General features: G+C 41.9%; 1 protein-coding gene across 1 annotated transcript in view; it reads left to right on the top strand.

Moving 5' to 3' along the window:
* Positions 1–26,912, top strand: part of ajap1 (adherens junctions associated protein 1) — a 394,581-nt gene that overhangs the window by 183,776 nt on the left and 183,893 nt on the right. The window contains exon 2 of the mRNA XM_059951611.1: positions 5,987–6,798. Within this exon, the coding sequence (XP_059807594.1) occupies positions 5,987–6,798 (812 nt within the window). The remainder of the gene's footprint in view (positions 1–5,986; positions 6,799–26,912) is intronic.

The following is a 26,912-nucleotide window of genomic DNA, read 5'->3' on the forward strand; positions in this document are numbered from 1 at the left end:
CTTCACCCTGATTTTCTGGGACCTTGAGAACCAGATCCATCCCTACATCATGAGCCTGGTCTGACTGACACACCTGAAAACCGCATGTATGTACCAAAAGGCATGCACTCTGTCAGACTCCTATATATCCACTCCTCACTCCTCTCTGGTTACCCATGTGCCCAATGAGCTCTGGATTTTCTGCAGTGCTAGTGCTGGTAGACATCATTATCACAAATGTATGTCAGGTTGTTATTATCTGCCCCAGTGCACCCTGTCCAACTCCTCCAATCAGCAGCTTTCTCAGTTCTTGCAACCTCTACCATTCCTTCAAAGCACGTAGTTATCACAGGTTTGCCATGTTTCAATGAGGCCAGAGTGATCCTGATAGTGATGGACTAGTTCTCCAAGGTGGCCCACTTCATTGCCCTCCCCAAGCTTCTGTCAGCTGCTGAACCTATCATTCAGTGGACCAAGGACATTGTATCGGATCAGGGCCCACAATTCATATCCCACTTCCAGTGAGCCTTCATGCCTACCACCCCTTTAGTTCCCCACAGAGGAGCACATCTGCTAAGGCCTTGATTCACTGATGCCTCAATGCTTGGAGGAGGGGATGAAGGCCATCTTAGTCTCCAACCATGCCTACTGCCAGCTGACCATCTGCTGTCAGTGCCCAGCCAGACTACTCTGGCCTGGGGACCGTGTCTGTCGGTCCACCAAATATCTGTCCTTGTGCACTGACCCCCAGAAGCTCTAGCTCTGGTTCATTGGTCCCTTTAAAAATCACCCATCACATAAATCATTTACTGTCTTCAGCTGCCACCAGTCCTCATGATTATGCCTACCTTCCACGTGTCCTACCTCAGGCCCTTTGTTTATGGACCACTCAAGCCACCTGAACCTGAACCTCTGGAACCTAAAATAATGGGTAGTGATCCTGTGTACACTGTTCTCCAGTTGCTGGATTCATGTTGCTGTAGATGGTGTGTGCAGTACCCGGTCAACTGGGAAGGATACAACCTGGGAGCAAGGTCTTGCGTACCATCCAATTACATCTTGGATCCAAATTCATCTGGGCCAACAGGGGCTGGCTGTAAGGTGGGGCAGGGGAAAACGTGGGGAGTTATGGTTCCTGTCATCAGGTTGGGCAGCATCCGTGGAAATGGGCAGTCAACGTTTCGGGCCGAGACCCTTCGTCAAAACTGAAGAGGGACAGGGCAGGGGCCTCCCTCTTCATTCCCGACAAAGGGTCTCGGCCCGAAACGTGGACTGCTCATTTCCACGGATGCTGCCTGATCTGCTGAGTTTTTCCAGCTTGTTGTACGTGTTGCTTTGACCACAGCATCTGCAGTGTACTTTGTGGTTCCTGTCATTCTGGCTCCTGCAGTCACATCCCAGTTTCCACGCAGCACATAGGATTAATCTGCCACTTGTTCTAGACACATCACATTAAGCCTATTTAACTCCAATTCTCATCCACAGTCCTTGCTCACTCTTTCAACTAGCTGGCCTCAACCAGCTGCTCCTAGCTGCCTCTCATGTTTTTTTACTATTCTCTCTTTATTTGTCATCTATCGTGGCTTGTAGGTTTGCTGTCTAGTATTCAAGTTATCAGTTAGTGCTGAATCATCTCCAGTGCTCTGCTTATGGGTCAAGCCTCCTCCACATTTCCTGACAAATCCATTTTTATGATTGATGCATGACATGTGTATGTTAATATGTCTTCATATAGTGCAACATTCCTCTTTGTGATTTGTAATTGCACAATCTGATCAAGTGTCAGTTATGGGTGAGTGGGCTGGTGAATGGAGACTATGCGTACAGACAGCTTTGTAAGGGGCAGATAACACTACAGTACTATGACAGGGGTAATACTCCAGTCCACCAGAATTGAGCATGTAATATCACTGCCTTTGCTTCAGTTCCCATTGTTGATTGCAGTCAGGTGATTCTTGCAGAAGAGAAGGGAAATAGGAATTTTGTAAATGTAATTCCCACCATTTATTATCAACAAAGACTTGCTAAATGCTGAAAACACCAGCTATCGAGTGGATGGGATATTGGTGCAGCCAGTAAAGCCATAGCCTCACAGTTCCAGGAACATGGTTTTGATTAAGTCTTCTGGTGCTGTGTTATTATGGGGTTTACACATTCTGTGTAAAACATAAACTTGCTTCATAAAACTAGTTTCCATCCACATTCCAAATATGTGTGAGGTTATGTGTAAATCTCCCACAGTAATCTGCCCCGGAGTGCAGGTGAGTGGCACAACCACAGAGAGTTGATGGGAATTTGGGCTGAATTTATAAAACTGCAAGATGTGTGGGATGGATGTGAATGAATGTGTGACGGCTGGCAGGAATTCTCTGGGCTGTAGGGTTTGTAGCATTATGTCTATGTGCTATACACCGTATGTGGTGATGGTGTTACGTCTCTGAATAATGATTGAGAATTCTGAATGATGTCCTTCCCTTCTTTACAGAAGCATAATGACCAGTTATAACATTCTCACCTTTGGACTACTTAACATCAACCAAAATAGAAATGACAAATGTTGTATTGTGTACCTTTTGATAGATCTTATAACAAAGAAACAAAAAAAGAACACAGAGACAATCTGTTCAAAAGCACGATTATTACTAGCAAGGATAAGACCACCTCCACTCCTTGAATGGATGGCAGGTGGCTTCAATTTTATAACTTACACAGTTTGTTTTCTATACAAGTTTTCAGACTATTCTTTGGCTGTTATCTGCCTGGGGGTCAGTTTATCCACTTAGCAGCTGTGGTCCTTTTATTCAAAGCCATGCAATGTACCCTTAGTTACACAATGAACACTGATCAGAACATTACATGCCTCCTTCCACCTACACACATAGGTTATAGCAAAGCAGCCTGAGATTATACAAGTTCCATTTTGGCACATTACAAGATTAAATACATTAAATATCTCAAAGTTGTGAGTATATTTCCACAGTTGCAACTTTATTCTCCATCATGGTTAGTACCACATTAGATGATGAGGTCAGTAGTTGAGCCAAATTGGAATTAAAATCATAACTTGTCAAATGTGCAATTTTCTATAATTCAGGGGATTAGTTATTTGTGAACCTGAAGTTGCCTTTAACTTAGAACAGTATGCATTAAAATAGCATGTTTCATTGGGTCAGGGAATTCCACTTTGTTTTATAGAAGTGTAGTTGCTATTCAGAAATGAAGGAGCTAATGTCCATAACACAATTCCTGATAGCACCATGTAGTTTATTCACGGAAGAAAGCCTTTGCTTCTCTATGTAGCAGCTGGATACAATGTGTATTACATCGTCCAAGAGGGCAGATAGAGCTTCGGTTTAACATCTCATCTAAAATACAGCACCCTTGGTTATACACTGAGAGAGAATTTGAACTGACAGGCTTCTGATTTAGTGAAGAGAGTTGTTATCTCTCAAAGTACAGATGATACCAATCAAGGAGAATTACATTGAAGGGAGCATCTAACCTCAGTGACCTAAGACAGAAAAACATTCATCATTGTTAACCAAAATAGCCATGTGGAAACTTTACAAGTCTGCAGTGACATTAATCACAAGATAAAGGACAGCTGTGAGCATATACATCATCCCATACACAGATCTGCAATTCAGGCTGGCCAGAGAAGTCTTAGATAGAAATTAATAGATCTTTGGATATTATAGGATTAAGTGAGGAAAACGATACTGAGGTCAGCAACCAGCCAGAGTCTCTTTGAGACACAGAGTAGCACCAAATCGGACAGTTCTGCTTCAAAATCTTAGTTAAGTTTTATGTTCATACACCAAAGGCAAGCAGAGAGTGAGGACCATAGGTATAGATATTTAACATGGCATCTGCAGACAAATTGTATATTGTCCAATGGGTTCTCAGCTGAGGAAAGCCCTTTTTGATAACATATTATTACCAGGCAGGAGAATCTGACCGCCAAGGTGTCAAGGATGGTACTAGTTTGGGTTTCTTGTTTAGGTTGCTCCCTTTTACTATCTTCCTTTCTGACTAAGTCCATTTTCTTGGTTCACTTTAGAATGAATTAAATGACCAATGTTTCCTTCTGTACAGACCATTAATTTGCAGACAACTCAAACAAATGCAATCACAACTAAGACCATTCTCTCCTTTGACTAATCAGTGCATTTTTCCTATGGGGAGATAACTTCACTGTCATTGGGCACGCTAGCCTGTTTCATCCAGCTCTCTGTTACTTTGGTGGTGCTGAAACTAACTGAAGCTCTTAAAATGTCTAAATATTGGAAAATACTAATTGGGAACTTCAATGAGTTAATTGTATGAGGAAGCTGGTAAATATCTACATTAGACCTCCCTGAGTCTGTGTAATGTTGTCTGACAAATTTTACGCATGTTTACAGACAACCCCTATATTACAGCTGTAAGGCTATGGGAATTCATCCTTACAGAATTCACAAATCTCTACTCAAAAATGTGATATATAAAATAATGTTCTCTCACAACATTTATGTGGATTAAAAAAAAAAGTACAACATGCTCCTTTTCTCAGCTCATTTTTATTGACATGTACAGATAATGTCTTGCCTTTACTATAAACTGCAATAGAGACTGTTTTCTATTTAAGTCACTACCCTCTTTCTCCCTTTCTCATAGCCTCTATATCAAAATTTGTCTGGATATTTCTCCCAAGTTGCCTGCATTAATATGCTATATAAGAGGTGCTGTGCATTGTGCTCTCATTCTGAAGTTTACTCTTTGAAGATCAATGAAATAGACTTAGGAGGCAAAGAATAATGTGCTGACTCTGCAATGTGTTACGTTCACTCCCAGCAAAGGGGAATGATTTTCTATACAAAAATCCCTTCTAACTTTCAGAAAGTGGATGAAGTTGAAGTTTGGCATGGGGATGCCATGATACTATAGAGGACATTAACACATCTAATGAGTTATCTTCAGGTTGTGTCCACAGGGACTGCTTAATTGCTTTGTGGTTTCTGTCGATTGGTGGAGGTACAGTTGCTAGGGGAACATTTCTGGTTTAATTCTGGAATAGGTGGATGCAGTGAAAGCACTTCTTTCGTTGATAAATTGAAACTCAAGTGAGAAGCTATCATGCAGGTCACCTTCAAAACAGACAGTGTTAGATGAAAAGGCGATGGGCAGCAAACATCGAGAGGGTTAGGGAGCAGCCTGCAGGAAGGGCTGAGGAAGCAGGGCTTTGGGCTGCTGAGCTTTATTTCATTCATGTTTAATTACTTAGAGACACATCATGGTAACAGGCCCTTGCAGCCCAATTACAAACATGTGACCAAGAAGCTTGCATTTATTGTTTGCGCGATTTGTTTCTTTCTCTCTGCACGTTGGGGGTTTGATGGTCTTTTTTTTTAATGGTTTCTTTTGGGTTTCTTTGTTACGTGGCTGCAGGGTAAGAGATGAATCTCAAGGTTGTATAATGCATACACACTTTGATGATAAATATACTTTGAACTTTGAATCTGCTCATCTTTGGAACATGGCAAGAAACCGGAGCAGCTGCAAAAAACCTATGCAAACTTTTAATCGATAGCGGTAGAAATGAACCCAGTTTGCTGGCAGTGTAATAGTGTTACACTAACCACTATGCTACAGTGACACTCACAGGACGTTATGAGATGTAGGACTTTAAATGTGATGAGGACATAGTGAATGGGAGTACTTTGCACATTTGGTACTTGGTGTTAGAAATTTGTCGTCATTCACATGGATATTATTGGATTCATAAAACTGAATTTCAAAAGTGGAGCATGGTATTGTGCATTTAACTTGTGTGGCAGAGGATGATTTAATATTTCTTTAACTTTAGAAGCTCGTCTGTCCCATATACTCGCTCATGGCATGGTGAGTGGTATCAGGAGGTTGGTACAGGACAGTACATTTTTATTGGTTGCAATAAAGATCTCTTGAGATGTCATTTTATTTGCATAGCATTAATTGAACTGACTACTGTACTCTATTCTCTTTGCAGCCCAATGCCTGTCAGTAGATTTGGACGAGCTGCTGGGTTCCATGCCTGGATACTGCTTGCTGTCTTTCACCTAGTCATGGATTTTTCTTCTTGTGAATCGAAGATGAGGGATCAGGTTCTTTCTCAATCTTTTGGGTCACTACACCCATCACCACGACACCGAGCTGCCGGTGATCCTCTCTGGGAGTACAAAATTAGCCGCCATGGGAGAGTTTCGAAGTCGTGGTTGCACAGAATGTTCTGGCCTGAGGCTCATCTTGGACAACAAAGCCCAAACAAGCCAACAGAGGTTCACAAACACAAGATGGGCACAGGTAGCCTGTGTATCAACTGTCAGACCAAACTATCTGTGTCTCACAAATTGGACCCTCCAGTCTCCATGGAGACTAGGGATTCGGTAAAATTGACCTCCTTGAAAAGGGCAAGAAGGCAGAGTGATAATTTTGCATTTGATAATTTTGAAAAACCCAAATGCACTTCCTATGACAGTGAAGGAATAGCAACTGTAATGCCTTGTGCTATTGAATGGGGTCCCACGAAAGAGGAGCTCACGGAGTTCAACATGTTTTCAACTCCAGCGAGACTTTCCACCACAACGCAGACTTTGCTGTTCCCTACCAGAACTACAACTGCCAGAACTACAACCACCACCACAGCCAGCACCACTACCACCACTATGCAAAGCACGACCGCCTCACTTAGGAGCCATAACATAGTGGTGCCAGGGCCAGCTCTGCTCAGCACAACAGATCCAAGCCTTAGGTGGGAGCTGTCCAGCACTGCACGACCCTCCCGCATTGGAGAGACAGGAGGTACTGTCACCACAGCAACTAATCAGTTCCTTTATATAGTATAACCCACAATGAATGGATCATTCTTGATTTTATGAGGGACTTGTTTTTAAAATATTTCATTTTCAAATGGGCACAGGCTTTGATGTTCACCATACACAGTGTTAGTTGGAAGCTTTGATCACAAGACCAAGGTATTTATCAGGGATTTATGAGATTGCTGTAGTCCGAGGGATCACAGGTTGTTCATTATTAATTCATTCCCACATCAATGATAAATTCCTGAGTCAGACTGAATGAATGCTCAGATGTAAACTACCTGAGCAAATCTTCCTTAAAATAGTCAATACACTCTTGGCCCTTAGTGAGGCAGAGAAAGAAAAGTGTGCAGCTCATTAAGGAAATCAGATGTTTAAAGTTCAAGGTAAATTCTATTATCAGAGTACATATTTGTCACTACATATAGCCCTGAGATTCTTTTTCCTGTGGGCAAATCTATAGGGCAGTAATTATAAACAGGATCAATGAAAGGTCAAGTAGAGTATAGAAGACAACAAACTGTGCAAATGCAAATATAAATAAATAGCAATAAATAACGAGTGCATGAAATACCAAGTGATATTCCTTCAGGTGAGATCATTTGTTTGGGAACATCTCAATAGACGAGTGTAGTTATCCTCTTTTGTTCAAGAGCCTGATGGTTGAGGGGTAGTAACTGTTCTTGAACCTGTTGGTGCAAGGGAGAGTGAATGTTGCGAGAGTTTTTTCAAAGGACTGTGTTTATTAATGGTTGGGGCTCTGTAAAGGGATTATTCCAATTTTTGGTGACAGAACCAAACACCTGAGTGACAAAAAGGTAAGTGAAGTGTTATCCCATGGGTAAATATAAAGACAGGGTTTATTAAACTTCAACTCAATAGCTTACTGTTGTCTCCAGTTCTTAAACAGGTGGATGACAACAAAACCTGGAAGTCCTTGGCCAGAGCCAACCAATTGCTGATGTGGACTTTGAGAGTGTGTGGGGTAGTAGCAGTAGCAAATCAGGGAGCTGTTGGGCGTATGGTGGCATCAGGGGGGAGGAAGGGAGGAAGGAGTGGGTTGATAATGAACTGAGGAGGATACCAGAACCTGTGAGAGATCAGGGAATTCTGGGGATAGTGAAAGGTACTTCCTGTTCATCCCGACTCATAAGAGGGCCGAGGGAACTAGATCCTTTGTTTTGATTTGTAGCTAGCTTACTAACTGCTCAAAAGATCTTCTCTACTTTTGTGCAGAAGGTTCATTGGAAGTCAAGACTGAGGCATAAATCTTGTGGTTACAGCAGTTAATTAAATGCTCATAACAAAGTGACAGTAAGTAGCAGCAAAGAAGAGCAAGCGAGAATATGAGAGAGAAGGTTACAAGGAAAGCAAAGGGTACCGTGTGTTCCCTCTTTATACTGCAAACCAGTTCAAGGAGGATAGATGAGAATGAGGATAATCTCTGAAAGAGCAAGGACAGAAGTACACAACCAAATATAATACAGATTACTGAAATATCACTGAAGATTTACAAACAAACATGTGTCTATAGAAATATTTACACTAAGCAAGCATAAAGGAAGTTAAACTACAAGACAACTGACAGTTTGGCTCTTTATGTGGCATATGGGTATAAGGTACACAGAGTATAGGGTTATATGATTTAGGTGGTATGTAGTGACATATATGTATTTTGAAAATAAATTTACATTGAACTTCAAACTTAATCCAACATGGACCTTCCATTAATGTTAATTCACTATCCGAATAATGAACATCATTCAAATGTTAGCTCAGGATCATTTAATAATACCCACCCTAATAACCTTTTAACAATTACAGCACAGAAACAGGCCATCTTGGCCCTTCTAGTCCATGCCGAACGCTTACTCACCTAGTCCCACTGACCCGCACTCAGCCCATAACCCTCCATTCCTTTCCTGTCCATATACCTATCAAATTTTGCTTTAAGTGACACTACTGAACCTGCCTCTACCACTTCTACTGGAAGCTCATTCTACACAGCTACTACACTCTGAGTAAAGAGGTACCCCCTCATGTTACCCTTAAACTTTTGCCCCCTAAATCTCAACTCATGTCCTCTTGTTTGAATCTCCCCTACTCTCAATGGAAAAAGCCTATCCATGTCAACTCTATCTATCCCCCTCATAATTTTAAATACCTCTATCAAGTCCCTCCTCAACCTTCTACGCTCCAAAGAATAAAGACCTAACTTGTTCAATCTTTCCCTGTAACTTAGGTGCTGAAACTCAGGTAATATTCTAGTAAATCTTCTTTGTACTCTCTCTATTTTGTTGATAACTTTCCTATAATTTGGTGACCAGAACTGTACACAATACTCCAAATTCAGCCTTACCAATGCCTTGTACAATTTTAACATTACATCCCAACTCCAATACTCAATGCTCTGATTTATAAAGGCCAACATACCAAAAGCTTTCTTCATCACCCTATCCACATGAGATTCCACCTTCAGGGAACTATGCTCCATTATTCCTAGATCACTCTGTTCTACTGCATTCTTCAATGCCCTACCATTTACCATGTATGTCCTATTTTGATTATTACTACCAAAATATAGCACCTCACACTTATCAGCATTAAACTCCATCTGCCATCGCTCAGCCCACTCTTCTAACTGGCCTAAATCTCTCTGCAAGCTTTGAAAACCTACTTCATTATCCACAACACCACTTACCTTAGTATCATCTTCATACTTACTAATCCCATTTACCACCCCGTCATCCAGATCATTAATGTACATGACAAACAACTTTGGACCCAGAACAGATCCCTGAGGCACACCACTAGTCACCGGCCTCCAACCTGACAAACAGTTATCCACCACTACTCTCTGGCATCTGTCATCCAGCCACTGTTGAATCCATTTTCCTACTTCAATATTAATACCTAATGATTGAACCTTCTGAACTAACGTTCCATGCGGAAAGTTGAATAGTTGATTCAGAAGATGGCAGGGACAAGAGACTGTTGCAGAAAGGATCTTGACCTAAAATATGAAATGTCAGTTTCCCTTCAGCGATGTTGTCTGACCTGTTGAGCTCCTTTAGCAATATTTATTTGTTCAAGATGCCAGCAACAGCAGTTGCTTGTGTCTCCATTAACCCTGGTTCACTCTTAAATATAACACTGAGGGAAGGAAGAATCATAATGTCAGAAAGGTTGTCTTTGAGGTGAGATGTTCAAACAAAGGTCATACTTCCTCACTTTGATGGACATAACATTTCTTTGGAACCATTTTGCAGAAGTGCAGGGAAATTTTGCCTGATCTGCAAGCTCATGTTTACTTCTCAAAAAATGGGTTGAATTAGCGATAGCTTTGCCAGATGTCCCTCCACACGCAAGAATGCAGCAAGGTCTCAGCAGTTCACAGCTAGTGCTCCACATTGGAGCATGCTGGCTTCCTGAGGTAAGAGATTATACTGTAAATGAAACCTCGTCATCTGTCAGAATCCTGGAATTAGAGCTGGTATTGGTTTGTTAGTCTCATATTTTGTATGATGCAGTGATAAGCTTGTCTTGCGTACTGTTCATACAGATCAAGTCATTACACATTGCATTTAGGTAGAAAAATATAAAACAACAACAGTTCAGAATAAAGTGTAACTACACTGAAAGTGCAGTTCAGGTAAACAATGAAATGCAAGGTCAGAACGAGGCAGATTGTGAGGTCAAAAGTCCACCCTACTGTACAAGAGGTCTGTTCAAGAAGCAGTGGGATAGAAACCGCCCATGAGCCTGAGGGTGCACGTGTTCAGGCCTTTGTGCTTTCTGCCTGATGACAGAGAAGAGGGGAATGTCCAGGGAGAATGTTGTCTTTGATTATTTTGGCTGCTAATGGCTTTTACATGAAATTCAGAGATGTTCACACACCGTTAAAATCATCCAAAGCAATTACAAGAAAAGGGTATGAGTTTCTGGTCTGAAACTGGCATTGGATTGGAATGGCAGCTTACGGGAGGTTCATTATCGCAGTCTAGTGGGGAACTGGCTGACCACTACAGATATGAGATCTGTTCATTGTTAAATTGCTCATTGAGGGAGTCTTCACTGCCACATTTTCAATTGTGTTTCCAATAATCCAACATCCCTAGATTCAGTGCTGCAGTTCAGCAAAGCTGGATATGTTGTTCAGAAAAGGGTGGACAGGTAGATTTTATTTATTTGTTTATTTAGAGATACAGTACAGAACAGGTCCTGCTAGACCAATGAGCCCAGCAGCATTAGCCTAATCACAGGGCAATTTACAATGACCAATAAACTTACACGCACAACACGCTGGAGGAACTGAGCAGGTCAGGCAGCATCCGTGGAAACAAACAGTCGATGTTTTGGACCGAGACCCTTCATCAGGTCTGAAGAGAGAGGGGGCAGGGGCCCTATAAAGAAGGTGGAGGGAGGGTGGGAAGGAGAAGGCTGGTAGGTGACAGGTGAAAAACCTGTAAGGGAAAAAATCAAAGGGTGGGGAGGGGAAGCAGGGAGGGAATAGGCAGGAAAGGTGATGAATGAACTTACTAGTTTTTGGACTGTGGGAGGAAACCAGAGGAAACCCATATGTTCACATGGGTAATTTAATCTCAGTGGCAGGGTAAACTCGTGAAGCAATATTCGGGATCAGAATTTGCAGACAGTCAGTTAAGTGTGGATCAAGTATGATAAATCTGATAGAAATTTGTTGAAGGTAAATCAGCCTAACCATTGTGACTGAGCATTTTAATGACAACACAATGAGAGAAATCTGGTTGATAAGGTACATATACACATTCAAAAGGTGATACGTATATTTAAGACTCAAACCATAGAGTGAAAAGGTCTGTAGCAATATTAACTCTAGAGTTGTCTCAGTAATTGGAGACAGAAAGCAGTGTTAAAAGGTTGCTTGTCAACCTGGTGAGAATTGCAAAGTGAAATGGGGGAATGGGCTGGCACAAGGGTTGTTACTCATATGAATACATTTTAATTATTTAGGTTTGGGTGCAGGAAGAAATGAAAGAAATCAGAGTAGGAATTGGTCGTTTGACCCCTCAAGCTAGCTCTGCCATCCATGAAGGTCATAATTGAATGTCTACCTTAACATAATTTACATGCATTCTTCCATACCTAGAACATAGAACAGTACAACACAGGAATAGGCTATTTAGCCCCGATTTTACACATCTCCTCTTATTTTAATTCCATATCCTGTAATATTACATGTTAGTTCCACGAATATTACATGTTAGTTCCAAGTGTGCTTGGAACCGGAGGAAATAGCAGAGTTACTTAATGAATACTTTTCTTCAGTATTCACTACAGTAAAGGATCTTGATGATTGTAGGGATGACTTCCAATGGATTGAAAAGCTTGAGCATGTAGATATTAAGGAAGAGGATCTGCTGGAGCTTTTGGAAAGCATCAAATTGGATAAGTCACCGGGATGTACACCAAGCTGTTGTTGGAAGTGAGAGAAGAGATTGCTGAGACTCTGGCAACAATCTTTACATCATCAATGAGTATGGGAGAGGTTCTGGAGGATTGGAGGGTTGTGAATATTGTTCCCTTATTCAAGAAAATGAATAGCCCAGGATAGCCCAGGATATTAAAGGCCAGTGAGTCTTACTTCAGTGGTTGGTAAATTGATGGAGAAGACCCTGAGAGGAAGGACTTATGAACATTTGGAGAGGCATAATATGATTAGGAATAGTTAGCATAGCTTTGTCAAAGTCAAGTTGCGCCTTATGAGCTTGATTGAATTGAGGATGAAATTAAACACATTGATGAAGGTAGAGCCATAGATGTAGTATATACAGATTTTAGAAAGACATTTGATAAGGTACCTCATGGAAGGCTTATTGAGAAATTAAGGAGGCATGAGATCCAAGGGGAGATTGCTTTGTGGATCCAGAACTGGCTTGCCAGAACAGAAGGCAAAGAGAGGTTGTAGATGAGTCATATTCTACATGGAGGTCGGTCACCAGTGGATGCCTCAGGAATCTGTTCTGGAACCCCTGCTCTTCGTGATCTTTATAAAAGACCTGGATAAGGAAGTAGAGGGATGGGTTAGTAAGTCTGCTGATGACACAAAGGTTGGATGTGTTGTAGAGGGCTGTCAGAGGTTACAACGGGACATCGATAGGATGCAAAACAGGGCTGAGAAGTGGTAGATAGAATTCAACCCAGATAAGTGTGAAGTGGTTCATTTTGGTAGGTCAAATATGATGGCAAAATATAGCATTAATGGTAAGACTCTTGGCAGTGTGGAGGATCAGAGGGATCTTCGGGCCTGAGTCCATAGGACACTCAAAGCTGCCACGCAGGTTGGCTCTGTGGTTGAGAAGGCATGTGGTGCATTGGCCTTCATCAATCATGGGATTGAGTTTAAGAGCTGAGAGGTAATGTTGCAGCTATATAGGACCCTGGTCAGACCCCACTTGGAGTACTGTGCTCAGTTCTGGTTTCCTCACTCCAGGATGGACGTGGAAACCAAAGAAAGGGTGCAGAGGAAATCTGCAAGGATGTTACCTGGATTAGGGAGCATGCCTTATGAGAGTAGGTTGAATGAACTCGCCCTTTTCTCCTTTGTGTGAAGAGGAAGAGAACTAACATAGTGAACTAACACACAAAGGACTGTGGGAACTCAATGGCTCAATCAGCATCTATGGAGGGAAATAGACAATTGATGTTTTAGGTTTAGACCCTTCATCCAGCCCAATCCCTTATTCCTTCAGAACTATGAGTATTGTGGTCTTCAGTTGGGTTTGTACGGATTTAGTGAGCTGAATGGGCTCTTTATTTAATGAGTCATAGACTCATACATCATAGAAACAGGCTCTTCACCCATCACGCTAACTATCACATATCCAGCAACACCAATCTCATTTACCAGTACTTGGAGTGCCACCTTCCCTGTATTAGTGATAAAGTGCTCATCTAGATCATTCATAAACTTCCAAATTCCAGCCACCCTCTGCATGAACAAGTTCAGATCCACATCAAACCTCTTTCCCCTTAACCTACGCTGTCTTCTTTTAAATATTTCTATAGGGGGAAAATATTCTATTTACCAGTGCCAATGTGGTCTGGTGCATTGTTCTCTACCCCTAGAGGCCAGACAACAGCTCTCAGATAAAAACCAATAAATAAATTGTCTCTGAGTCCCATGTAGGAAGGTTTGATGTTCAACCATTAGCACAACGAAGAAGCTCTGATGGGGAAAAAGTTTTTCTTTGGAGATTATCAGCAGCCTAATACTTATTAATGAATATTTTGACTAGTATTCACACCTGCAAATGACTGTTAAATACAGAGTTAGATACACCAGAGTAATCCAGTTATTTTTTGCAGAGGTTTGTTATTTTGGTGACATTACCATGTATCATGGGTCCAGATGAAAAGTCTGTTCCATAAATAAACAAAACTTGAGGATTTCCTTTCCAACAGATGAGTTTCAGCTCTGTCATTGTGCTCCACAGAGCCTTTAGATAGAAATTTTAGTCAAAATGTTGGTCACAATGAGTTAGGCATTCTTGGCTGCAGACATAAGCCATCAAGACTATTTAGCCTAGTATCAATATTTTGTTATTTTTTTTTGAGGTATAGCATGGAATAGACCCTCACAGCCCTTCAAGACATGTTGCCAGTAACCCCTGATTTAACTGTAGCCTAATCACAGGACAACTTAAAATGACCAACTAACCTATGAACTGCTACATCTTTGGACTGTGGGAGGAAACCAGAGCACGTGGGGAGGACGTACAGACTGATTACAGAGGATATTGGGATGTATTTATATATTTATGTATCTGTTTGTTTGTTTAAATGTTGCTGCTGTAGCAAAAGAATTTCCCACGGGATCAGTAAAATATTTATTATTATTAAATTCCAAACTCCAGTGCCCTGAGCTGTAATAGGATCACACCAACAGCCACGCTACAGTGGTGCCCAGTGCTAGAATCTATTAAATAAGTAGTAAAATAACACTTTGAAAATAATCATGGGTTTGGGCTGAGTCAGGATGGATTTATGAATGGAAAGCTCATTAGAAATATCTGTTGGATTGAGAATCTTACTAAGAAGAAACTCACAAGGAAATCAGTGGATCTGATATATATTTTGACTTTCAGAAGGTCTTCTGTAAAGTGTCACACTAAATTGGAGCACTTGTGATGGGTGTAATGTGACCGTGTACAGTGAGGAATGCACAAAAAGCAGAGAGTAAGAATAAACAGTCCTTTTTTCACATTGCGAGCTGGTAAACAGCAGACTGCTGCAGAGACTGGTGATAGAACCCCTGCTGTTTGTAATCTCTATGCATGAATTGAATGAGGGGATCAAATCTGCTGATGATCTCAAACTATTTGGTCAAGTGGGTCATAAGCATGATAACCAGAATGCTCAGGTGGCCACAGTGATGCAAAGTGAGTGGGGAAGGGGGTGGTGGATGGAATATGATGTGGAAAGCTGTTACCTTAACCACCTAGTTCATAAATTAGGAAGTGGAGTAAAAGATGATAGATTGAAAAGCGGTTTTCAGGTTGGCACAGTGGCACAGCTGGTAGATCTGCTGCCTCACCTGTGTTCAATCCTGGCCTGAGGTGCTGTATTCATATGGACTTCGCACACTCCCCCTCAGTTCACGTACATTTCCCTCGGATGCTCCAACTTCCTCCCACATCCCCGTAGATGTGCTGGTTGGGGCACATCTAATTGTAAATTATTCCCAGTGTGTAGTTGAGTGCCAGAGTTTGGAGTGAGAGGGTATGGTGTTGATTCAGAGGTGGGATTTACAAAATGGGGTTAGTTCTACTTCCCATTCCCATTCCCACATGTCTGGTCATGGCCTCCTCTACTGCCAAAATGAGGCCACACTCAGGCTGGATGAGCTTCCACCTTGTTGGCATGAAGAATGATCTTTCAAACTTCTGGTAATTTACCCCCCCCCCCCAACTTTCACCACTCCTATTCCTGTTTCCCTCTCTCACCTTAACTTCTATCCTGCCAATCACATCCCTCTAGTGCTCCTCCCCCTTCCCTTTCTTCCATGGTTCTCTACCCTATCCTATCTGATTCCCCTTTCTCCAGCCCTTTATCTCCTTAACTTATCAATTTCCCAGCTCTTTACTTCACCCCTCCTCATCTCCAAATTTCACGCATCATCTACCACCTTGTTCTTCTTCCTCTCCTCCCCCCAACTTCTTGCTCTAACTTCTCATCTCTTTTTCTTCCAGTCCTGATGAAGCATCTCAGCCCAAAGCATTAACCATTCACTCTTTTTCATAGATGCTGCCTGACCTGCTTAGTTCCTCTTCCATTTTGTGTGTGTAGCTTGGATTTCCTGCATTGCAGGTTTTCTCGTCAAATGGGATTAGTATAGGATTAGTGCAAATGAATGCCTCATGCTGACTGCGGACTCACTGCCGATTGTAGGTCCTGTTTAAGAACTGGGTGATTCTCGACAGTTGATGAGGTAGGCAAATGGTTAATTGGCCTTTACTGCAGGAAGATTTCAGAGCAAGTATAAAGACATCTTAGCGTTACTATAGCAACACACACCAAGTTAAGGAGCAACTTGACATGTCAGGCAGCACCTGAAGAGGGAAATGAATGGTCAATGTTTTGTGTGAAGATCTGTCATCAGGATGGGAATGAAAGGGGGGAGGGTGGAAGCCCAAATGAGAAGGTAGAGGGAGGGGAGGAATACAACCTGGCAAGTGATAGGCAAAACCATGTGAGGGTTAAAGTGGGTGGGTGGGGAAGAGGGGATAATGTAAGAAGCTGAGAGATGATTCCCCCACCCATCTCAAATGCTTTTTTCAAAAGGTAAAGTTGCCAAAATGAAGAACAAAACTCCCTTCAGCCCTTCAGTTTGAGAAATTCAGATTGAATGTTTGGCTGACAGCATCTATTTAGTACAGGTAATACTTATAAAAAAAACACAGAAGAATATTTATTTGTATTCGCCGCAGTCAAATAAGTTAGTATGGAGACCCAACAGCAATAGAGCACAGAAACAGGCCCTTCAGTCCATCTAGTCCATGATAAACCATTTAAACTGCCTACTCCCATTGACCTGCACAGGGATGATAGTCCTTCATACCTTTGCCATCCATGTACCTACCCAAATTTTGCTTAGATGTTGAAACAAAGCTCGCATGCGCCACTTGCGCTAGCAGCTCAATCCAGACTTCCACAACTCTCTGAGTGAAGAAGTTTCTCCTCGTGTTCCCCTTAAACTATTCATCAGTCAGGTGAAACACAAAGAGCTATAAGCAATGCTTTCTTAATTTAGTTTTCAAAGACTTCATAGTAATCTTTAATCTAGTACAAGAGCAACTGTACTTCCAAAGGACAAGATCGGTTTGTGAAGTGAATCAATTATGGCAACAATGAAACCAAGATGCAATAAATGGCTAAAAGAAGTGATATAGAAACAACAGTTAAAAGATATAATTCATCATGGAGAGATATAGAAAACAACAAAAACCTTTCCTTCAAAAAACAAAAAAATATCTTAAAAATGAGAGCACAGCTATAGACAGTTGATAACTGTCTATAACTTATGATACTAATAGAAAATATTTTAATAAGATTAATAATCAAAATCAATTGAATAAGGGAACCATTGGCCCAGACAATGTCAGCTTTATTCACTGAGATCATTGTCTCAGAAGTGGAAGAGTGTAAAATACCATTGACAGAAATGAGCGACTGAAGGTAAATCAACAGGAGGAACTTTCTGACATAGACATAGAACATAGAAATCTACAGCACATTACAGGCCCTTTGGCCCACAATGTTGTACTGACCATGTAACCTGCTCTAGAGTCTACCTAGAATTTCCCTAACACATAGACCTCTATTTTTCTAAGTTCCATGTCCCTACCTAAGAGTCCCTCAAAAGACCCTATTATATCTGCTTCTACCAGCTTCACTGGCAGTACATTGAATGCACCCACCACTCTCTGTGTGAAAAACTTAGCATTGACATCACCCTTGTACCAAACATCTTAAAACTATGCCCTTTGTGTTGGCCATTTCAGCCCCGGGAAAAAGCCTCTGGCTATCCACATATTCAATGCCTCTCATCATCTTACACACCTCTATCAGGTCACCTCTCACTCTCCATCGCTCCAAGGAGAAAAGGCCAGCATCACTCAACCTATTTTCATAAGGCATGCTCCTCAATCCAGGTAACATTCTTGTACATCTCCTCTACACTCTCTCCATAGCATCCACATCCTTCCTGTAATGAGGCAACCAGAACTGATCACAGTCCTCCATGTGGGATCTTATATAGCTTTAACATTACCTCACTGATCTTGAACTGAATCCCAAAGATGATTACGGCCAACGCACCATACACCTCCTTAACAACACTGTCAACCTGCAGAACAGCTTTGAGTTTCCTATTGACACAAACCCCAAGGTCTCACTGATCCACCACACTACCAAGAGTTTTACTATTAATATTATATGCTGTCTTCAACTTTGGCCTACCAAAATGAACCACTTCACACTTACCTGGGTTGAACTCCATCTGCCACTTCTCAGCCCAGTTCTGCATCTTATCAATGTCACACTGTAGCCTCTGATAACCCTCCAGACTATCCATAACACCCTCAAATTTTGTGTCATCAGCAAACTTACTAACCCACTATTCTACATCCTCATCCAGGTCATTTATAAAAATCACAAAGAGGAAGGGTCCCAGAACAGATCCCTATGGAATACCACTGGTCTCTGTCCTCCATGCAGAATACAAAACATCTACAACCACCCTTTGTCTTCTGTGGTCAAGCCGATTCTGAGTCCACAGGCTAGGTCCTTTTCACTGGTGAATACTGAAGCAAAGTATTCATTGAATACCTCTGTTACCTCTTCTGACACCTTGCATACACTTCCACTATCACTACTGATTGGTCCTATTCTCACGTCTCATCCTATTGCTCTTCACATACTTGTAGAATGACTTGGGGTTTTCCTTAACTCTGCTCGTCAAGGCCTTCTAATGTCCCCTTTTAGCTCTCCTAATTTCATTCTTGAGCTCCTTTCTGGTAGCCCTGTAATTTTCTAGAGTTCTAACAGTACCTAGTTTCTTGAACCTTTAGTAAGCTAGACTTTTCTTCTTAACTAGATTTTCTACATCCTTTGTATACCCTGGTTCTTTTACCGTACCATCCTTTCCCTGCCTCAATGGAACATACCTCTGCAGCACGCCATGCAAATGTCCCCTGAACATCTGCCACATTTCTGCTGAACATTAACTTGAGAACATCTGCTCCCAATTTATGTTTCCAAATTTCTGCCTAATAGCATCACATTCCTCCCGACCACAATTAAACTTTTTTCTCAAATTGGCTACTACTATCCCTCTCCAGCATTATGATAAAACAGAAAGTGTTGTGATCACCACCCCAAAACGCTCTTCAGCCAAGCGATCTGACACCTGACTAGGTTCATTTCCAATGCTAGATCACCTACAGCCTTTCCTATTGTTTGCTTATCTACGTTTGTACATTGTGCATCAGGAAACCTTCCTGAACACACCTTACAAACTCCATCCCATCTGAGGAGATGCCAGTTAATATTAGGAAAGTTACAATCACCCATCAAAACAACCCCATTATTATTGCATCGTTCCAGAAACTGCCTCCAGTATTTGCTCCTCAATGAATTTAATGAAAATCTTTGAAACGATGTTAATGTGAATAATGGAAATTGAGATGGATAAATCTTGAGAGATTTATATCTTCCACCTGAGGGTAGTAAAGAAAAAGATGAGGAAATGAAGAAACACTTTTCATGATCTTTTTGAGCTCTTTTGGTTTGTGAATCAAGACTTTCAATTGAAAATATGTTAATATCATTACTAATTGAAAGTGAGACAGATTAAAACGTTCATATCATTTAGCCAGTTAGCATTGGCTAAAGAGAAACACTGAGATTTTGATTTTCAGGATAAAGTGTCCAACAGCTTGAACAATTTTAAGATTATTGTTCAGGATAAGCCTTGTTTGCAGTATATGTTTAGATATGTTTCAGATTCACAGCAACTAGCCTAACTAGCAAAAAAATATGAGTACATGGAACAGAATTTATTAACATAAACATTTGGTCAGCCTATCAGCAGAGAGAGAGAGAGAAGACAGAATGAGATTTCAGTTCTTGTGTCTTCTTTGCTCACTAACGTGTTATGGAAAGTCATGGTACCTACATCAAAACTACATTCTGCAGATGAAAAGAAATATCAATTCTCCAGCTCTTCAAAGAAGTTCAATTACTTGTTGAAACAACTGTAGTTATTTTTTCCAAAGTTAGTCACTCAGTGTAACCTTTGATAAGTAGACTTTACCCTTTCCTCTGGAATGGATGGTTCTGCTTTCAAAGTCACTCAGGCATAAAGTTCTAATCTTACCCATTAGTTCACAGTGGGCACACTGCACTATCGTGGGTCTTGCCTTTCCGGAAGATTTCAAACAGCTCTTGCGGTCAAGATGACCCTGAGCTGTAGTTTCAGTTGAGATTATGTCTCAGACTTAGTTGAGATTTAAGTTCACAGGGATGGTTTTGGGGACAGAGGGGAGAATAATATGTGAGATTAGTGTTGGGGGCAGTGACGTAGAGGAATTAGAGATCAGGATTCCATTGCATGCTCTGTGTCTGAAGTCTAGTAATGTGGATAAGGAATTTAGGATTACAGACTTCTGCTCTGTATTCAAAGTCCAGCAATGTAGACATGGGGATGAAGGACATCCAGAGACTAGACTTTTGCTCCATGCTCGAAGGCCAGCAAAGAGTAGTTATATCAAAGATAGTAACGACATCCAGAGTATAGATTTCTGCTCCATGTTCAAAGGCCAGCAATGTGTAGTTCAAAGGATTAAAAGTCAGAGAAATGTATACAATATACATCCTGAAATGCTTTTACTTTGCAAACATCCACGAAAACAGAGAAGTACCGCAAAGAATGAGAACCCCAAAGTTCCACCACAGTTCCACCCTCGCGCGTGTAAGTGGCAGCAAGCAATGATCCCCCTCCCCCACCAGCAAAAGGAATGCGCCGGTACCATCACTGAGCCCAAGCATGTACTAGGCAATAGCAAAGACATAGACCGAAGTTACCCCAAAGGCTTTGCATTTCATCTGACATTCGACATCCACAGGTTCTCCCTCTCCCTTATAAGGGAGTCGGAGTTGCCGCCCCCCCATTTTCACAGCAGGTGGGGGACATAAAAACAGCCCGCTGGTTTACGATGTTAGAAAGTCCATTTTGTCACTTTTTACGAGCTCTGTATTTTGTAATATCAAAGGTAGTAATATTGGGATTACTACCTGTGCCATGCAACGGCAAGTTTAGGAATAGAGTGAGGTGGAGGAATAATGTGAGGCTCAGAGATTGGAATAGAGGGCAGGGATTCAGATTTCTTGATCATTGGGACCTCTTTGGGGCAGGTGTGACCTGTACGAACAGTACGGGTTGCACTTGAATCCCAGGGGGACCAATATCCTGGCAGGGAGGTTTGCAAAGGCTATTGGGGAGAGTTCGAACTAGAACTGCTGGAGGGTGGGAACCGAACTGAAGAGATGGAGGAATAGGCATTTGGCTCACAAATAGAGAAAGCTTGGAGACAGTCTGAGAGGGAGGATAGGCAGGTGATAGAGAAGGGTTCAGACCGATGGTTTGAGATGTGTCTATTTTAATGCAAGGAGTATTATGAACAAAACGGATGAGCTTAGAGCGTAGATCAATACTTGGAGCTATGATGTTGTGGCCATTACAGAGACTTGGATGGCTCAGAGGCAGGAATGATTACTATGGGTGCCAGGCTTTAGATGTTTCATAAAGGACAGGGAGGGAGGCAAAAGAGTTGGGACATGGCGCTGTCGATCAGAGATAGCATCATGGCTGCAAAAAAGGAGGAAAACATGGAAGGATTGTCTACAGAGTCTCTGTGGGTGGAAGTTAGGAATATGAAGGGGTCAATAACTCTAATGGGTGTTTTTTATACCCAATAGTAACAGGGACATCGAGGAGCGGATAGACAGACAGATTCTGGAAAGGTATAATAATAACAGGGTTGTTGTAGTGGGAGATTTTAATTTCCAAAGTATTGATTGGCATCTCCCTAGAGTGAGGGATTTAGATGGGTTAAAGTTTGTTAGGTGTGTTCAGGAAGGTTTCTTGACACATTATACAGATAGGCCTACAAGACAGGAGGCTGTACTTGATCCGGTATTGGGAAATTAACCTGGTCAGGTGTCAAGTTCTTCTCAGTGGGAGAGCATTTTGGAGATAGTGACCACAATTCTATCTCCACTACCATAACATTGGAGAGGGATAGGAACAGACAAATTATGAAAGCTTTTAATTGGAGTAAGGGGAAATATAAGGCTATCAGGCAGGAACTTGGAAACATAAATTGTAATCAGATGTTCTCAGGGGAACATAACGAAGAAATGAGGTAAGTTCCAGGGGATATTTGCATGGAGTTCTTCATAGGTACATTCCAATGAGACAGGGAAAGGATGGTAAGGTACAGGAACCATGGTGTACAAAGACTGTTGTAAATCTAGTCAAGGAGAAAAGAAGAGCTTATGAAAGGTTCAAAAAACGAGTTAATGATGGAGATCTAGAAGATTATAAGGCTAGCAGGAAGGAGCTTTAGAATGAAATTAGGAGAGCCAGAAGGGGCCGGAGGATTGGAGGGTTGCAGATGTTGTTCCCTTATTCAAGAAAGGAAGTAGAGATAGCCCAGGAAATTATAGACCAGTGAGTCTTACTTCAGTGGTTGGTAAGTTGATGGAGAAGACCCTGAGAGGCAGGATGTATGAATATTTGGAGAGGTATAATTTGATTAGGAATAGTCAGTATAGCTTTGTTAAAGGCAGGTCATGCCTTTCGAGTCTGACTGAATTTTTTGAGGATGTGACTAAATATATTTATGAAGGTAGAGTAGTAGATGTAGTGTATATGGATTTCAGCAAGGCATTTGATAAAGTACCCCATCCAAGGCTTATTGAGAAAGTAAGGAGGCATGGGATCCAAGGGGCCATTGCTTTGTGGATTCAGAACTGGCTTGCCAGAAGGCAAAGAGTGGTTGTAGACGGGTTATATTCTGCATGGAAACTGGTGACCAGTGATGTGCCTCAGAGATCTGGTCCCCTACTCTTCGTGATTTTCATAAATAACCTGGATGAGGAAGTGGAGGGATGGGTTAGTAAGTTTGCTGATGACACAGTGGTTCGGGGTATTGTGGATAGTGTGGAGGGCTGTCAGATGTTACAGCGGGACATTGATAGGATGCAAAACTGGACTGATAAGTGGAAGATGGTGCTCCATCCAGATAAGTGTGAGGTGGGTCATTTTGGTAGGTCAAATATGATGGCAGAGTATAGTATCAATGGTAAGACTCTTGGCAGTGTGGAGGAACAGAGGGATCTTGGGGTCCGAGTCCATAGGACACTCAAAGCTGCTGCACAGGTTGACTCTGTGGTTATGAAGGCATACGGTGCATAGGACTTCATCAATTGTGGGATTAAGTTTAAGAGCTGAGAGGTAATGTTGCAACTATATAGGACCTTGGTCGGATCCCACTTGGAGTACTGTGCTCAGTTCTGGTCGCCTCACTACAGGAAGAATGTGGAAATCATAGAAAGGGTGTAGAAGAGATTTACAACAATGTTGCCTGGATTGGGGAGCATGCCTTATGAGAATAGGTTGAGTGAACTCGGCCTTTTCTCCTTGGAGCGACGGAGGATGAGAGGTGACCTGATAGGGGTGTACAAGATGATGAGAGGCATTGATCCTATGGATATTCAGTGCCTTTTTCCCAGGGCTCAGATGGCTAGCAAAAGAGGGCACAGTTTTAAGGTGCTTGGAAGTAAGATGTCAGGGGTAAGTTTTTTATGCAGAGAATGGTGAGTGCGTGAAAAGGGCTGCCAGCAACGATGGTGGAGGCGGATACGATAGGGTATTTTAAGAGTCTCCTGGATAGGTACATGGAGCTTAGAAAAATAGAGGGCTGTGGGTAACCCTAGGTAATTTCTAAGAAAAGGACGTGTTCAGCACAGCTTTGTGGGCCACGGGGCCTGTATTGTGCTGTAGGTTTTCTATGTTTCTAATTTTCTAAAATGGGCTGTGACAAAGGGTATTTGTGGATGTCAGGCTGCCACAGGTTGATGGGTCCTGGAATTACATGTCCTGATGTAGGGGCTCAGCCCGAAACATTGACTGCTCACTTCAACAGATGCTGACCGACCTGCTGAGTTCATCCAGCTTGTTTGTACGTGTTGATTAGGAAAGGGAAGGATGGAGTTCTGCAGGAGAGGTGTGGGACGGGTAACAGAGAAAGAGTACCAGGGTGGGTGGGTGGAGTGTGTGCAGACACACCCATCCCTGAGACACCAGGCAGGCTCATTTGATCCCAAACAATTGTTTTATTAATCATTATAGAATGTCTATCTGGTACAACCTGCCTCCTCCCTTATCCCTTCCCCTTTCCCCAACCGCAATTTCTCTCTCTCAGTCCACAATAGAAACCCATATCAGAATTAGGTTTATTATCACTCAGATATTTCATGAAATGTGTTTTTTTTTGCAGCAGCTATATGTTGTATATTTGCCTAAGACTTTTGCACAGTTCTGTATGTCCTGCTGAAGGGTCTCAGCCAGAAACATCAAGACTATATTCCTTTCCATCGATGCTGCCTGACAGCTGAATTCCTCCAGCATTTTGTGTGTGTTACTCCTCCAGAACCCGCAGAATCTCTTGCATTTTTGTCTACCATGTCTTACCTGTTCAAGTGTCTGTCAAGTACCTCTTAAGATTATTAATTGTATCAGATTTCATCACCTCATTTGTTGGCGCAGTCTAGGTATCAAACGATCTCTGCATCTCTGTTGTCGTCGATTTCAGCAAGAGCATCCATAAATCAAATAAATATCTCTCTGCTGAATACGTATCAACCAGGTTCATGGCTCTGTTCAGCCTATCACACTGCTTGAAAATCCAATGGGTTTAAGGTCCATGCTAGGCCTTGTGGGCATGAATCAGCACAGTATTGATGGAGGGTTACATACTTGAACACATGTACTTCCAACAAAACAGAAGACCAGCTGTATATGTCTCATGTCCCATATGTCATTGGTGAACAGAGAAACTAGTGACTGAAAATTTTTGGTTAATTATACTCAATGTGTGGCTTTTGCAATCCTTATAATTAACTCCTGTTAATTATCATGTCACTGGGCCGCAGATTTGACACCAACTCCCACGGCATAAGTAAAGGCCAATTCTCTGGTGATTGTGTGCAACGCCTGCCTTTCACTAAGTGTGAAAATTAGAAGTGTGATGCCACAGCTTTGGATTTTCACACCTTCTAAAGATAGACCCTGTGGCACGTTGACTTCCATCCACAGAGAAAATTAGTTTAACATGCCCTCACTCAAAATAGGATTAAAACTCACCATGTGTTACTGCTTTTAATTTTAGCAAAGGTCACTAGTCTAAGCTGTCATGTCTTGCTTGAGAGGTTCCTAATACTTAACATGATCTTTAAGAAGGTTAAATCTAACTTAAAACAGGTGATACAAGACTTTTATGAAGGCGCCAGAGGATTGCTCGATCATCTCAGGCCAGGAGAACCCTGGAATGCAGGTGACTTCAAGCATGTGCTGAGATCTACAACCTTTGTTGTTAAGCAGCCACAATGCACCAAGCATCTCTATTGTCCACCTTGTTCTAGCATTCCTGGTGTCAGGGTGGTAGCTGGTAAAACTGACTTTTGCAATAATTGGATGCCAGAATTTTCTGACCTCTGTTAACTTCATTGAAGAGCTGTCCCTGGCTGGAAAATTAATGAAATAACTGGAAGAGGACTGGGATGGTGAAAGTGTAGGGATAATAAGGTATGAACAGGGTTCTGGGAACATTGTATTATTGATTGATTGATTATTGAGGATAAGAGAAAAGTTATATTAAATAAAGGGTGATATAACTCATATAAATGATAGATCAATATATGGCTACCAAAAATTAATCAGGGATGAACTTGCATTAGATTATAAGACTATATTACATAGGAGCAGAATTAGGCCTTTCCTCCTATCGTTTGCTCTCCGATTCCATCATAGTTGATTTATTATCCATCTCAGCCCCACTCTCCTGCCTCCCCACCCCATTATGTTTGATGCCCTGACTACTGAAAGAGCTATCAATCTTCACTTTAAATATACCAATGACTTGGCCTCCTTGGCTGTCTGTGGCAATGAGTGCTATGGATTCACTACCCTCTGGTTAAAGAAATTTCTCATCAATTCTGTTCTAAATGGATGTCACTCTATTCCAAGGTTGTGTCCTCTGCTCTTACACTCCTGCACTATAGGAAACAACATCTCCACATCCGCTCAGTCTAGGCTTCTAACCTCATTCTTCTGAACTCCAATGGGTACAAGCCCAGAGCCATCAAATGCTCCTCTTAAGTTAATCCTTCAGTCCTAGAATAATTTTCATGAACCTTCTCTGGACCAGCTCCAATCCCAGCATATCTTTTCTTAGATAAGGGGCCAAAAATTGCTCATAATATGCCAATTGCAGTTTGACCAATGCCTTGTAAAGCCTTGGAATTACACCCTTGCTTTTATCTTCCAGTCTTCTTGAAATGAATGCCAACATTTCATTCACTTTTCTTACCAGTGACTTGCAAGATAACCTTTAGGGAATCCTGCATGAGGTCTCCCAAGTCCCTTTGCACCTCTGATTTTTGAAGTTTCTTCCTGTTTGGAAAACAATCTACATCATTATTCCTTCTACCAAGGTTCATAACTACAGGTGTCCTTCGTTTTACGAATGCTTGTTTTACGTCACTTCGCTTTTACAAAAGACCTGACCCGCCGCAGACTGGGAGACCGTTTCGCCGAACACCAGCGCTCAGTCCTCCAGCAGTGGCGGGATCTCCCTGTGGCCACACACTTTAATTCCACAGACCACTCCCACTCCCGATATGTCTGTCCATGGCCTCCTCTACCGTCAAGATGAAGCCACATGCAGGTTGATTGAGCAACACCTTATCTCCTGCCTAGGTAGCCTTCTACCT

This window comes from Hypanus sabinus, chromosome 27, assembly GCF_030144855.1.
Source record: "Hypanus sabinus isolate sHypSab1 chromosome 27, sHypSab1.hap1, whole genome shotgun sequence".
NCBI classification, from domain to species: Eukaryota; Metazoa; Chordata; class Chondrichthyes; order Myliobatiformes; family Dasyatidae; genus Hypanus; species Hypanus sabinus.